General features: G+C 38.2%; 1 protein-coding gene across 1 annotated transcript in view; it reads left to right on the plus strand.

Moving 5' to 3' along the window:
- Positions 1-16,320, plus strand: part of RNF17 (ring finger protein 17) — a 162,140-nt gene that overhangs the window by 134,197 nt on the left and 11,623 nt on the right. Inside the window, exons 30-31 of the mRNA XM_066365810.1 lie at positions 2,004-2,129; positions 12,950-13,006. Of these exons, the coding sequence (XP_066221907.1) occupies positions 2,004-2,129; positions 12,950-13,006 (183 nt within the window). The remainder of the gene's footprint in view (positions 1-2,003; positions 2,130-12,949; positions 13,007-16,320) is intronic.

Below are 16,320 nucleotides of genomic sequence, written 5' to 3' on the forward strand. Positions count from 1 at the left end.
TTGCTTTCTCATATGTGCCTTGGCCAAGGGGCTACAGCAGACCTAGTGACCCCTTGCTCAAGCCAGCAACCTTGGACTCAAGCTGGTGACCTTGGGGTTTCAAACCTGGGTCCTCTGTGTCCCTGTCTGATCAGGTGGTACCTTTTGTGTGTGTTTTTTTTTAAGTGAAAGGAGGAGAGATAGACTCCCACTGTGACCCACCCAGAAAGCCCCACCTGGGGCCGATGCTTAAATCAACCGAGCTATTTTTAGCACCTGAGGCTGACAAGCTCTGACCATCCAAGCTATCCTCAGAGCCTGGGGCTACGCTCAAACCAGTTGAGCACTGGCTATGGGAGAGGAAGAGGGAAAGAAGGGGGAGATGGAGGGGAAGAAAAGCAGATGGTCACTTCTCTTGTGTGCCCTGACCAGGAATCAAATCCCAGATGTCTGCATACTGGGCCAATGATCTATCCTGTGAGCCAACTGGCCAAGGCCATAGGCATCATATCAGTGTTTTAACTAAAGGATCTGCTGTGTACCACATACTACCTATCAAACCTTCCCTAGGCCTGGAGATACATTGATGGTCTGAGTAGTCAGAAATTCTTGCTTTCATGGAGTTTCTGTTTAGTGGTGGGAAACAAAACCAAAAATGTAGAATAAAAGGTATGTTAGGTAGTGACAAGTACTGGGAAGAAAAATAAAGCAGGAAAGGCTGACAGAGGGCTGAGGCCAGGGAGGAAGTCACATTTTAAATGTAGTGGTCAGGTAAGACATCACTGCAAAGAAAAGATTGCAGTAAAAACTTCAGAATGGTGAGAGGACAACCATACAGACACTGGGTGAATTGTGCAAAGGACTCTAAGGCAGGAGCATACTTGGAATGTTCAAGGGCCGCCAAGGAGCCTTCATGACTTGAGCAGGAGGAGTCTTATGAGAGCTTTGGTGCCAGGCTGACCTGAGGACCGTATGAGGACTTGAGTAAGGGAGTGACATGATCTGAACTTCCATTCTGCTGTTTTCACTCTGCCCTGACAGAAACTGGATAGGAGGAAAAGAAGCAGGGAGCTCTGCTGGCAGGCAATAACAGAAACTCGGTAGAGACCTGAGTTTCAACTCGGGTAGTAAAGGGGAATGGATGAGACAGAACCTGGTGCTCAGTACCTGGTCATAGCCAGGGACTTGAAGAACCCCTATCGTGACACCTTCTAGACTACTGTTAATCTCTTCCATTTCTGCCACTCTTTTTTCTTTTTCTTTCATTCAGTGAGAGGAGGGGAGGCAGAGAGACAGACTCCCACATGCACCCAGACCAGGATCTACCCAGCAAGCCCACTATGGGGTGATGCTCTGCCCATCTGGGGCATTGCTCCATTGCTCAGCAACAAGATCTCCTTAAGCACATAAGGCAGAGGCCATGGATCCATCCTCAGCGCCCGGGGCCAACTAGCTCCAATCCAGCCATGTCTGTAGGAGGGGAAGAGAGAGAGAAAAGCGAGGGGGGGAGGGGTGGAAAAGCAGATGGGCACTTCTCCTGTGTACCCTTACCAGGAATCGAACCTGGGACATCCACAAGCTGAGCCAACCACAAGCTAGTCAACGTTCTTACCACTGAGCCAACCAGCCAGGGCCCTTTTCTGCCATTCTTGAATTTTTAACTAAACTTCATTTTTTTTTACTCCTGAAAATCACTTTTTTTTCTTCTTCTGCTTGGTATAATTACTAGTGTTATCTAAAGATAAGATGTAGTAAATTATATATAGTAAGCTATTTTCTGGTAAGTATAAAACTCTTTACCTTGTTGGCATGTAAATATATTTTACAAAAAATAAAATAATATAATTAACGGCCTCATAACCTGCCAAAATGCCATGAAGAAAATTTTATGAGATGAGTCATTAGTCAAACTGATAATGCTATGATTTTCAGAAATATAATTTCATTTTTGTTGACTATAAAATTTTAATCTTCCAGCCAACTTTATTTTTATAGTAACGATCTTTTTTATTGAATTTAAATAGGAATTACCTGAAAATCCATGGGAAAAATTATCTGTTCATCTCTATTTTGATGGAATGTCACTTTCTTATTTTATGGCACACCACAAATATTGTACTTTTGAACACTCTGAGGAGATAGTGAAAGAAGTAAGTGAACTACTTTTCTATAAAAATCTAAATTATAGAAAAACAATTTCTGGTTAAAATGTTCTTTATTGTCTTGCGCCTCAAGTCTTCAGTTTGGTTCTACATGATACGTTGAGAGATTAGAGAATTTGTAAATTTTTTTATTGAGAAAGTAATACTGTACATCAGTGGCTTTCAACCTTTTTACACTTGAGGACCAGTAAAAATAGAATTATTTCAGGGACCGCTAAGGCAGAGATAAAAACCATTATTAATATTTTGTGCATTATCTTTTAATTATAATACTATAAAATAAAAAGGTTCTAGAATAACCAAACAGTAAAATGTATATATATTTTTTAATACAATACTACTGAAATTTCTAGAGAGCAATATTTAATTCAAGTAAAACTAGTGTGAAACCCGCTGTTGCTTCTTTGCAACAACACTTGGCACCCGAGCCTGCAGTTTTGTTTCTGAGAGACGAAGCGCTGCAGTGACTTCCATCCCATTTCTCTGTTTGGTTTTTATTAGTAATGGGGCTGAGAAAGTCTCCTCACTTAGTAGGCAGTAGAAGATATGACTGAATATTTGATAGATTTGTAACTAAAAAATGGACAGTCTTCTTCAGTGATATTCAAAACTGTGGCAATGATTGCATTTTATGTTTGGACACCAGAGTTACATCAAAAGATAAATCTATTTTCCTTTATCAGAATGATTAAGGGAGCAGGAATTGATACCTTCCATGAATAGGTCAATCCAGAGGTTACCTTTGTGAGATCCTCATTTTCAGGGTAATAGTGGTCAAAGTTTTGAACTAACACTCTTAAATGTATTTATTATATTAAATATCAATTTCCAATTGATGTCTGCAACAATCAAAAAGTCTTGGAAAAGTGGAAACATTTCTGTACCTTCTTCCTGTATATGACCTTCCCAAAGAACAAATTTCCTTTTGAATGCATCTACCTTATTTCTTTTTTTTTTTTTTTTTTAATAAATTTTTATTAATGATAATGGGATGACATTAATAAATCAGGGTACATATATTCAAAGAAAACATGTCTAGGTTATTTTGTCATTAAACTATGTTGCATACCCCTCGCCCAAAGTCAGATTGTCCTCCGCCTCCCTCTATCTAGTTCTCTATGCCCCTCCCCCTCCCCCTAACTCTCTCCCTCCCTCCCTCCCATGTCCTCCCTCCCCCCACCCCTGGTAACCACCACACTCTTGTCCATGTCTCTTAGTCTCGTTTTTATGTTCCACCAATGTATGGAATCATGTAGTTCTTGTTTTTTTCTGATTTACTTATTTCACTCCGTATAATGTTATCAAGATCCCACCATTTTGCTGTAAATGATCTGATGTCATCATTTCTTATGGCTGAGTAGTATTCCATAGTGTATATGTGCCACATCTTCTTTATCCAGTCTTCTATTGAAGGGCTTTTTGGTTGTTTCCATGTCTTGGCCACTGTGAACAGTGCTGCAATGAACATGGGGTTACATGTGTCTTTACGTATCAATGTTTCTGAGGTTTTGGGGTATATACCCAGTAGAGGGATTGCTGGGTCATAAGGTAGTTCTATTTGCAGTTTTTTGAGGAACCACCATACTTTCCTCCATAATGGTTGTACTACTTTACAGTCCCACCAACAGTGGATGAGAGTTCCCTTTTCTCTGCAGCCTCTCCAACATTTGCTATTACCCGTTTTGTTGATAATAGCTAATCTAACAGGGGTGAGGTGGTATCTCATTGTAGTTTTGATTTGCATTTCTCTAATAACTAATGAAGCTGAGCATCTTTTCATATATCTGTTGGCCATTTGTATCTCTTCCTGGGAGAAGTGTCTGTTCATGTCCTCTTCCCATTTTTTTATTGGATTGTTTGTTTGTTTGTTGTTGAGTTTTATGAGTTCTTTGTAAATTTTGGATATTAGGCCCTTATCTGAGCTGTTGTTTGAAAATATCATTTCCCATTTAGTTGGCTGTCTGTTTATTTTGATATCAGTTTCTCTTGCTGAGCAAAAACTTTTTATTCTGATGTAGTCCCATTCATTTATCTTTGCCTTCACTTCTCTTGCCATTGGAGTCAAGTTCATAAAATGTTCTTTAAAACCCAGGTCCATGATTTTAGTACCTATGTCTTCTTCTATGTACTTTATTGTTTCAGGTCTTATATTTAGGTCTTTGATCCATTTTGAATTAATTTTTGTACACGGGGACAGGCTGTAGTCGAGTTTCATTCTTTTGCATGTGGCTTTCCAGTTTTCCCAACACCATTTGTTGAAGAGGCTTTCTTTTCTCCATTGTGTGTTGTTGGCCCCTTTATCAAAGATTATTTGACCATATATATGTGGTTTTATTTCTGGGCTTTCTATTCTGTTCCATTGGTCTGAGTGTCTATTTTTCTGCCAATACCATGCTGTTTTGATTATCGTGGCCCTATAATATAGTTTAAAGTCAGGTATTGTAATGCCCCCAGCTTCATTCTTTTTCCTTAGGATTGTTTTGGCTATTCGGGGTTTTTTATAGTTCCATATAAATCTGATGATTTTTTGCTCCATTTCTTTAAAAAATCTCATAGGAATTTTGATGGGAATTGCATTAAATTTATATATTGCTTTGGGTAATATGGCCATTTTGATTATATTTATTCTTCCTATCCAAGAACAAGGAATATTTTTCCATCTCATTGTGTCTTTTTCTATTTCTCTTAATAATGCCTTGTAGTTTTCGTTATATAGGTCCTTTACATTCTTTGTTATGTTTATTCCTAGGTATTTTATTTTTTTTGTTGCAATCGTGAAGGGGATTATTTTTTTGAGTTCGTTTTCTAATATTTCATTGTTGGCATATAGAAAGGCTATGGACTTTTGTATGTTAATTTTGTATCCTGCGACCTTACTGTATTGGTTTATTGTTTCTAATAATCTTTTTGTGGAGTCCTTCGGGTTTTCGATGTATAGGATCATATCATCAGCAAAAAGTGATACCTTTACTTCTTCTTTTCCGATATGGATGCCTTTTATTTCTTTGTCTTGTCTTATTGCTCTGGCCAGAACTTCTAGCACCACGTTAAATAAGAGTGGAGAGAGTGGACAACCCTGTCTTGTTCCTGATTTAAGGTAGAAAGTCCTCAGTTTTATGCCGTTTAATATGATGTTGGCTGATGGTTTATCATATATGGCCTTTATCATGTTGAGATATTTTCCTTCTATACCCATTTTGTTGAGAGTCTTAAACATAAAATTGTGTTGTATTTTATCAAAAGCCTTTTCTGCATCTATTGATAAGATCATGTGGTTTTTGTTCTTTGTTTTGTTGATATGATGTATTACGTTAACCGTTTTGCGTATGTTGAACCATCCTTGAGATTCTGGGATGAATCCCACTTGATCATGATGTATTATTTTTTTAATATGTTATTGTATTCGGTTTGCCAGTATTTTGTTTAGTATTTTAGCATCTGTATTCATTAGAGATATTGGTCTGTAGTTTTCTTTCTTTGTGCCATCCTTGCCAGGTTTTGGTATGAGGGTTATGTTGGCCTCATACAATGTGTTTGTAAGTATTGCTTCTTCTTCAATTTTTTGGAAGACTTTGAGTAGAATGGGAACCAAGTCTTCTTTGAATGTTTGATAGAATTCACTAGTATAACCGTCTGGTCCTGGACTTTTATTTTTGGGGAGGTTTTTAATGGTTTTTTCTATTTCCTCCCTGCTGATTGGTCTGTTTAGGCTTTCCGCTTCTTCATGACTCAGTTTAGGAAGGTTGTATTGTTCTAGGAATTTATCCATTTCTTCTAGATTGTTGTATTTGGTGGCATATAATTTTTCATGGTATTCTACAATAATTCTTTGTATATCTATGATGTCTGTGGTGATCTCTCCTCTTTCATTTTGGATTTTATTTATTTGAGTCCTGTGTCTTTTTTCCTTGGTGAGTCTTGCCAAGGGTTTGTCAATTTTGTTGATCTTTTCAAAGAACCAGCTCCTTGTTTTATTGATTTTTTCTGTAGTTTTTCTGTTCTCTATTTCATTTATTTCTGCTCTGATTTTTATTATCTCCTTTCTTCGGCTGGTTTTGGGTTGTCTTTGTTCTTCTTTTTCTAGTTCCTTAAGGTGTGAAGTTAAGTGGTTTACTTCGGCTCTCTCTTGTTTGTTCATACAGGCCTGAAGTGATATGAACTTTCCTCTTATTACTGCTTTTGCTGCATCCCAGAGATTCTGATATGTTGTATTTTCATTTTCATTTGTCTGTATATATCTTTTGATCTCTGCGCTTATTTCTTCTTTGACCCATTCATTTTTTAGAAGTATGTTGTTTAGTTTCCACATTTTTGTGGGTTTTTCCCCCTCTTTTTTGCAGTTGAATTCTAGTTTCAAGGCTTTATGATCAGAAAATATGCTTGGTACAATTTCAGTTTTTCTAAATTTGCTGATATTGTCTTTGTGGCCCAACATATGGTCAATTCTTGAGAATGTTCCATGTACACTAGAGAAAAATGTATACTCTGTCGCTTTGGGATGAAGTGTCCTGTAGATGTCTATCATATCCAGGTGTTCTAGTATTTCGTTTAAGGCCACTATATCTTTATTGATTCTCTGTTTGGATGACCGATCTAGAGCCGTCAGCGGTGTATTGAGGTCTCCAAGTATGATTGTATTTTTGTCAGTTTTTGTTTTAAGGTCAATAAGTAGCTGTCTTATATATTTTGGTGCTCCTTGGTTTGGTGCATATATATTAAGGATTGTTATGTCTTCTTGATTCAACTTCCCCTTAATCATTATGAAATGACCATTTTTGTCTCTGAGTACTTTTTCTGTCTTGTAGTCAGCATTATTAGATATGGGTATTGCTACACCTGCTTTTTTTTGGGTGTTTGCTTGTAGTATTGTTTTCCAGCCTTTCACTTTGAATTTGTTTTTATCCTTGTTGCTTAGATGTGTTTCTTGTAGGCAGCATATAGTTGGATTTTCTTTTTTAATCCATTCTGCTACTCTGTGTCTTTTTATTGGTAAGTTTAATCCATTTACATTTAGTGTAATTATTGACACTTGTGGGTTCCCTACTGCCATTTTATAAATTGCTTTCTGTTAATTTTGTATCTTGTTTGATTCTTCTTTTTTGTTTTTCTATCATTTGGTTTTGTTTGTTTGTGTTCCATACTTCTTTCCTCAGTTGCTACCTTTTTTAAGTCAAGTGTTTTTGTGGTGGTTTTTTCAAGGGTGGTTACCATTAAGTAATGAAAAGGGTACCTACCATATTCATTGTAGTACCCTATCTTATGAGTATTTCTGCAAATCATCGTCCTTTGCTACTGTTAATCTCCATCCTCTCCCCCCTTTTTTTCCTTTATTGTCACAGTTTAAGTTTGGTTTTATTGTGTTCTTGGTGGAGCTGTTACTTGTGGTGGTGTTTTCTTTTGTTCTTTGAATCTGGTTGGAAAACCCCCTTTAGTATTTCCTGGAGTGGGGGCTTTCTGCTGATAAATTCTCTCATCTTTTCTGTATTTGTGAATGTTTTTATATCTCCTTCTTACTTGAAGGATAGCTTTGATGGGTATAGTATTCTTGGCTAAAAGTTCCTCTCTTTCAGGGCTTTAAATATTGGGGTCCACTCTCTTCTAGCTTGTAGAGTTTCTGCTGAGAAATCTGATGATAATCTAATAGGCCTTCCTTTATATGTTGTACTCTTCTTTTCCCTGGCTGCCTTGAGAATTTTTTCTTTGTCATTGGTTTGTGTCATCTTTATTATGATGTGCCTTGGAGTGGGTTTGTTGGGGTTAAGAAAACTTGGTGTTCTGTTTGCTTCTTGAATTTGAGGCTTTAGTTCTTTCCACAGGCTTGGGAAGTTCTCGTCTATTATTTGTTTGAGTATATTCTCCATTCCATTTTCTTTCTCTTCTCCCTCTGATATACCTATTATTCTTATGTTATTCTTTCTGATGGAGTCAGACAATTCCTGTAGGGCTTTCTCGTTTTTTATTATTTTTGAGTCTCTTTCTTCTTCTCTCTGTTGTGCCTCAAGTTGTTTGTCTTCTATTTCACTAATCCTATCTTCTATCTGGGCTGTTCTGTTAGCTAAGCTTGTTACCTCGTTTTTCAGCTCGTGAATTGAGTTTTTCATTTCTGTTTGATTTGTTTTTATAGTTTCAATTTCCTTGGTAATATATTCTTTGTGTTCATTGAGTTGTTTTCTGATCTCCCTAAATTGCCTTTCTGTGTTTTCTTGTATATCTCTGAGTGTTTTTAAGATTTCTATTTTAAATTCTCTGTCATTTAGCTCCAAGGCTTCCAATATGTTAAGTCTTTTCTCCATAGATTTTTCCACATCTATTTGTGTTACCTCTCTTTCTTTTGTATCCATAATATTCGATTTCCTCTTTCTTATTGGCATCTAAGGGTGGTCTTGTTGATAGCACACAGGCGCGCTCTCTCCGCGGCTTGAATGAACGTTCCTGCGGTAGTTAGCTTCCTCCACACCCTCGTCTCTCAGATTCAAGTGATAACAGTCCTTTCGCTTTCAGTTTGTGTGGAACTCCGGAATGCTCCGAGGATAAATTTTTCTGTTTCTAGTTGATAAATTTGTTGTGATTTTGGGGAGATCTGTCGGACGCGCTACTCACGGTGCCATTTCCGTGACGTCACTCCAGGAAGTGCCTTATTTCTTTTTTGGTGTGTGTGTGTGTGTGTGTCAGAGACAGAGAGAGGGACAGATAGGGACAGACAGGAAGGGAGAGAGATAAGCACCAATTCTTTGTTGCAGCACCTTAGTTGTTCATTGATTGCTTTCTCATATGTGCCTGGACCGTGAGCTACAGCAGACTGAGTGACCCCTTGCTCAAGCCAGCAACCTGGGGTTCAAGCTGGTGAGCTTTGCTCAAACCAGATGAGCTCAAAGCTGGTGACCTTGGGGTTTTGAACCTGGGTCCTCCACATCCCAGTCCAACACTCTATCCACTTTATCACCTCCTGGTCAGGCCATCCACCTTATTTCTTAATGTAGAAATATTTGTGTTAAACCCCTGAAGAGAAAGATTTAGTTTGTTGAAGAGGCTAAATATATTCACCATATATGCAAGTTTAGCCATCCATTCTTCATCTAACAAAAGCTCTACTGATGCAGAGTTTTGCTCTTGCACAAACTGTTTCACTTCTCTCAGCTTGAGAAAACTCTTCCTCTTGAGAACCAACTCATTTCCATACAGATAAGGAGATGGTGTTGTGAATTCGTGCTTTCATACAGTGTCGTGAACAGTCTGGAGTTTTAACCTCGACTAAATATCATTAACAATCTTCACTGCGTCGTTCATCACTATGTTCAATTCAGGGGAAAGTGACTGCAACTAAATACTGCCAGTAAATCATACAGTGTATGGACATTTCTGGGTGTGCACCATCCTTTATTTTCACAATTAACCCTTGAGTGATGTTCAGCCATGCTCACAGCACCATCCGCACACACTCCAATGCACTTTCCCCAATCTGAGCCCTCGGCTTGAAAGTACTCATTAAGAGTATTGAATATCTCTGAACTAGTGATCTGACCAGGTAGATCAAGAAAACAGAGTAGTTCTTCCCTAAAGTCTTTGTCATCAATATACCTCACAAAGCAAAGTAGAATAGCATGGTTACATCAGTTGATTCATCAAGTTGAATGACAGAACATTTTGATTTCCCCTCTACAACTTGCTCTTCATTATCGTTGGCCATATCAACAATTCTTCCTGAACAGTATTGTCCAAAAGCAGTATAGCCTCAAGTTTTTGTATGGCTTGACCCAAAATTTCCCAAGTGACATCTAAGATGCAAAGCTTTACTAATTCTTTACCAGTAGTGAACAGTTTTTTTTCATTTTTGATATTCAAAGGGCAGCTAAATAAGACACTGGAAGCAACGATTTGTCACTACTCATCATTTTCTTCATTTGAAATTTCTGGCTTTTCATTTGGTTGTGTAATCTTTCAAAAAAAAACCCAGTGGCTTCTCAGGAAGATCACTGTGCTTCAAATGCAAATGACAATAAGCTTGGAAGGTTTTGTTGCATCATTTGACAGAATTTCATAACATACTCCACACATGGGCTATGGCAGTAGTTGGCAAACCACGGCTAATGAACTACATGTGGTTCTTTGGCCCCTTGAGCATGGCTTTTTCACAAAATACCACGTGCAGGCGCCACCTCAGTAAGTAATGTACCTACCTATATAGTTTAAGTTTAAAAATTTTGGCTCTCAAAAGAAATTTCAATCGTTGTACTGTTGATATTTGGCTCTGTTGACTAATGAGTTTGCCGAACACTGGGCTATGGCAATAATTCACTACCAGGTGCTATAGTGAAACCAAGTTTTAAGTACTCCTTATTGTACTGCCTAACAAAGTTTCCCTTTCTATTTTTGGTTTCTGTTGCACCTTCCAAGTCATCAGCACATTTTATTTTCACTGTTTCTTTTAAACTTGAAGCACTAACACTTGGTTTATTTTCAGTGTCATCACTACTTTTCCTTTGACCATTGTTTTTGCTTTTGAAAAATATTAAAATGTTTGTTTGTTTTTCTTTCCATTTTGTAGGGGTTAAAATTTACAGTACAATGACACTAAAACACACAAAAAGTTACTTGCAAACAGTATGGACATATTCTGAACAGGCGAGTACGTGCATGACTATTTGCACAAGTATGAAATAAAAATGTACTACTGACTAGGGATGGGGCCAGAAATGGGAACACACAACAGATAAAAGTTTTATCATACTGCACACGATAGTGCATTATGGTACAAGCTGGTACTTGATTTTCTTTTCTTTTTTTTATTCAATGAGGAGGGGAGGCAGAGACAGATTCCCGCACAGACCCCAACTGGGATCCACCCAGCAAGCCCATGAGAGGGTGATGCTCTGCCCACCCAGGACTTGCTCCATTTCTTAGCAACCAAGCTCTTCTTGGCACCTAAGGCGGAGGCCATGGATCCATCCTCAGTGCCTGGGACCAACAGGAGGAGGGGAGAGAGAGAGAAGTGACAGTGGGAGGGGTGGAGAAGCAGATGCTCACTTCTGCTGTGTGCCCTGACTGGAAATTGAACACCGGACATTCACACATCAGGCCAACGCTCTACCACTGAGCCAATGGGCCAAGGCCAATAATTGATTTCCAAACGCCACACATACGATGCATTAGTACACTTCGTAAGTTTGTCCAAACACTATTTGTACAAGCATGAAAAAAATGAATTACAGAGAGAGTGTGGGAGTGAGAGCCTGTGCATAACCTAGCTGGCCGGAAATGGAAACACACAAATAAAGTTGTATCTTGAAGCTCATAACAGTGCAGCACGGTACGAGCTGGTGGTTGATTTCCAAATCTCCATATGTATGATGTACTGAATATTACATAAGTTTGTCCAAATACTGTCTATTGGGCATGATTTGTAAATGCTTTGCATGATGCAAAAGGTTGTTGCAGTAAGCCTACAAGTTCCAAAGATACGTAAGACAATATCAGTAGTAGTTTTCATCAGTGATACAGGCTGATAAGTGGCAGTCACCCTGAGCATAAAAGAATTAGACTAAGTTTATTGGATCTATAATCATACAACATCAGGGTGGTTAATTCTTTCACGGACCAGCACAAAATTTCTGGCAGATCACCAGTCCACAGAGGGCAGTTGGAAAACACTGCTCTCTATCATGCTTATATGTGTGTCCTACAAAAGACTAATTGCATTAAGATTCAGTTAATATGACTGGCCTATGGTGGTACAGTGGATGGAGCATCGATCTGGAGCTCTGAGGTCACCAGTTCAAAATCCTGGGCTTGCCCTTTCGAGGCACATACAACAAGCAAGCAATAAACAACTAAAGTGAAGCCACAATGAGTTGATAATTCTCACTGCCCTCTCCTCTATCTGTAAAATCAATCAATCAAATATTTTTTAAAGATTCATTTAATGTTTCTGTACCTTCACACCTAGTGAGAAGCCCATGTGTTAGCCAGTGTTGTTTGGCGATACAGATGTAAGTAATAAAATCAGAATAGAATTTACTACTAGAAGGGGATCCCAGGTAAAATGTTTTCCTTTCATTTGGCATCATACCATTTCCCCCATTTTACCTGCTTACAGGAAGCTCAGAGCCTGGTTTCATGCTTAGCTTCAATAATAGCCCAGTCTAGATGCTTGCTGCTTCTGTTTTTAATATTTAAAAAAAAAAGGTATTAGCCTGTTATAGATATGATTTCACATTCAAGCTGCCATTAAGTACTTTCTAGATATAGGATATTCATCATAAATAACATTTTATATGGCAAGATATTTTTATTTCTAGACTTAAGAGTTCATTCATTAGTTTTTTTGAGTGTTCAGTTTAATAAGGAAAACTGCTTCTCAAATATGTACAGACTGTAATCCTGCTTAACTTTAGACATGTAATCCTCACTGCCAGCTTTTTCTTCTCAGGAGACAGGTGTTTACACTGCATGTTTGTGATCCCTGTGTGTTTGTGTAAAAGGTGTTTCATGTGCTAAACAGGTTTTATAAAGATTATTTAGTCTCTTTCAGTATTGCTCCTCAATGTTAACATTTAAAAGGAAAGGTAGGACCTCCCACACTCTTACGATAAACTAATTACAGTTGACATGTGTTTAGCATAACTTGAGGATTTTTACTGTTGCAATATTCAGATTACTCAGAACATTAGACTTTCCCATAGTTATTCTGAAATAACTAAATACCAACAAGAACATGCACCCAGTTTTTATGGGGATGAAATATGAAAATGACTGAAAATGGTATTACATAGTTAAAGATGGTTTTATTCATTAATAATACTGTATTTCAGAAACCAACAGATTACAGTAAAAGGTATGAAGAGGAAATATGGGAAATAAGGTTTGAGGTAAGTTTCAATCCAAATATTTTGGAATCTTCGGACACTTTATCAATACAAAGGATATGATACAAAGTTAGGAAGTATTTTCTTTAGTATCAGCCACATTGAGAAATAATTTACATATATAATTCAACTTCTTTTTTAAGGTGAGAGGAAGGGAGATAGTGAGACAGACTCCCACATGTGCCCCAACTGGGATCCACGTGGCAATTCTTGTCTGGGGCCAATGCTTGAACCAACCAAGTCACTGACTGTGGGAAGGGAAGAGGGAGAGAAGGGGGGAGAATCAGTCACTTCTCTTGTGTGCCCTGACCAGGAATCAAACCCGGATGTCTGCATGGCAGGCCAATGCTCTATCTACTGAGCCAACTGGCCAGGGCCATAATTCAGCTTCTTAAAGTGTATAATTCAATAATTTTTAATATATACACAGAGTTCTGCAGTCATCATGACTGTCTAATTCCATATTTCATCATCCCAAAAAGAAACCTCACCAACATCTTCATTTGAAGATTCATTTTTTAAAATGACTGAATAATATTTCATTGTGTTCATAGGCACATTTTGTTTTCCCATTAAGCTGTTGATGGACACTTGGGTCATTCCCACCTACAGTATTTGCAATTGTGAATAAAGCTACTATGAACATTTGTGTAAAAACTTTTTGGTGGATGTCTCTTATTTTCACTTCTTCTGGGTATGGACTTAAGAATGGAATTACTGAGTCATATGGTGACTCTGTTTACCATTTTAAGGAACTCTATGAGACTTTTCCCCCTTTTGCAAAGGGGCTGTACCATTTTCCTTTTGTACCAGGAGTGGAATGGACAAGGGTTTCTTTCTTTCCATACCCTTACCTGCACTTTGTTACCTGCCTTTTTCCTAGTTGTCCTAGGGTAGCTGCGAAGTGTGGAGTCTCATTGTGACTTTGATCTCTGTTTACCTGATGATAGGTAATGGTGAGCATCTTTCCATGTGTTCTTTGGCCACTTGTATATTTTCTTTGGAGAAATTTCTGTTCAAATCCTCTGCTTATGATTTAACACCAAAAACAAAGGCAACAAAAACAAAATTAAACAACGGGGACTACGTCAAACTAAAAAACTTTTGCATCGCCGAAGAAAACAACAAAATGAAAAGGCAGCCTACTGAATTGGAGAACATATTTGCAGATCATATGTCTGATAAGTGGCTAATATCCAAAATATATAAAGAGTTCATATAACTCTATAGCCAAAAAACAAAATTCCAATTAAGAATGGGCAGAGGACCTGAATAGACAGTTTTTCAAAAAGAGACATACAAAGTATGTCACAGGTACATGAAAAGTCCCTCAGCAGTACTAATAATCATCAGGAAAATGCAAATCAAAACCCCAATGAAATATCATCTCACACCTGTTAGAATGGCTGTTACCAAAAAGAAAAGGGACAAGTGTTGGTGAGGATGTGTAGAAAAGGGAACCCTCATGCACTGTTGATGGGACTGAAAATTGGTACAGCTACTATGGAAACCAGTAGGGAGGTTCCTCAAAAAATTACAACTACCTTATGGTCCAGCAACTAACTGCCCTTCTAAGTCTATATCCAAAGGAAACAAAATCACTACCTTGAAAAGATACCTGTACCACTGTTTACCACAGCATTATTGGCAATAACCAAGACATGGGAAGAACTTGAGTGTCCATTGATAGATAATAGGATATAGAAAATATCACACACATACACACTGTGGGATATTCTTCAAACATAAAAAGGAAAGCCTACCATTGGTGACAACATGGACGGACCTTGAAGTCATTATGCTGTGAAATAAGTCAAAGGAAGACAAATACCACACTATCTCACTTATACATGGAATCTAAACAACTGAGTTCAGCCTGACCAGTGGTGGTGCAGTGGGAAGAGCATAGGCCTGGCATGCTTGATGTGCCAGGTTCAAAACCCTGAGGTCACCGGCTTGAAGCCCAAGACCGCTGGCTTGAGTCCAGGGTCACTGGCTCGGCTGGAGCCTCTCTTCCACCTCTGTCAAGGCACGTATGAGAAGCAATCAATGAACAACTAAAGTGACAACTACAAGTTGAAGCTTCTCATCTCCCTCTCCTTTTCTCTCCTCCCACCCCCATCTCTCTCCCTCAGGGTGCACACACTAAAAAGAAAGGAAACTAAAGAAACTGAGCTCATAGCTATGGAGAAAAGATTGGCTGTTGCCAGAAATGGGGGGTTAGGGGTCAGGAAAATTGGTGAAGATGGTCAAAATGTACAAACTTTAGTCATAAGATAGTTAATTTCCTGGGGCTGTAATGTGCAGCGTGGTGACTAGTTAACAATGCTATATTTGTATATTTGATAGTTGCCAAGGGAATAAATTTTAAATGTCTCACTGGAAAAAAAAGTTTTTCTAACTATGTGAGGCAATTGACATTGTGGTGAGCATTTCAGAGTATGCACCTATATCAATTCCTTATGTTATATACCTTGGACTAATACAAGGTTAATGTCAATTATATCAGTAAAACTGGGGGAGAAATTAAAAAAGAATGAAAGAACAGCCTCCTTGCCATTTTAGCTGGTGACCTCCAGTTTGTCGACCCTATAATGTCTTGTGTTTTTATTGTGTAAGAGTTCTCTATATAGTCTATATACAAGTTCCTTAACAGATATGGGCTTTGCAAATATTTTCTCCCATTCTGGAGTTGTCTTTTCACTTTATTGATGGTGTTTATGGAAACACTAGAGTTTTTAGTTGTAATGAGTCCAATTTATGTTTTTTAGTTTGTCACTTGTGCTTTTTGGTGCAAGAAATAAGAGTTTTAATAAATAAAAGTTTTCTCATTTATATGTAGAACTTGATCCCCTTATGATAAAAATATCATGTGGTTGGTGTAATTTGTAACAATTCAGTAAAATTCAGCAGTAAGGGAGTCACTTTTGCTCAGCTCTGCTAAATGCTTCAGACATGTTTTGTCACCAATTTGGAAATGTTGAATAGTAATACATTAATCTACAAATTTTGATGGGATGATTTTACTTCTTATGCTAATTACTATATTCAAGAATGTTTTGCCTGACCAGGCGGTGGCGCAGTGGATAGAACATCGGGCTGGGATGTGGAGGACCCAGGTTCGAGACGCCGAGGTCACCAGCTTGAGCACGGCTCACCTGGTTTGAGCAAAGCTCACCAGCTTGTACCCAGGGTCGCTGGCTCGAGCAAGGGGTTACTCGGTCTGCTGTAGCCCCACGGTCAAGGCACATATGAGAAAGCAATCAATGAACAACTGAGGTGTCACAACGAAAAACTAATGATTGATGCTTCTCATC

The sequence above is a fragment of the Saccopteryx leptura genome, chromosome 2 (genome assembly GCF_036850995.1).
Source record: "Saccopteryx leptura isolate mSacLep1 chromosome 2, mSacLep1_pri_phased_curated, whole genome shotgun sequence".
NCBI classification, from domain to species: Eukaryota; Metazoa; Chordata; class Mammalia; order Chiroptera; family Emballonuridae; genus Saccopteryx; species Saccopteryx leptura.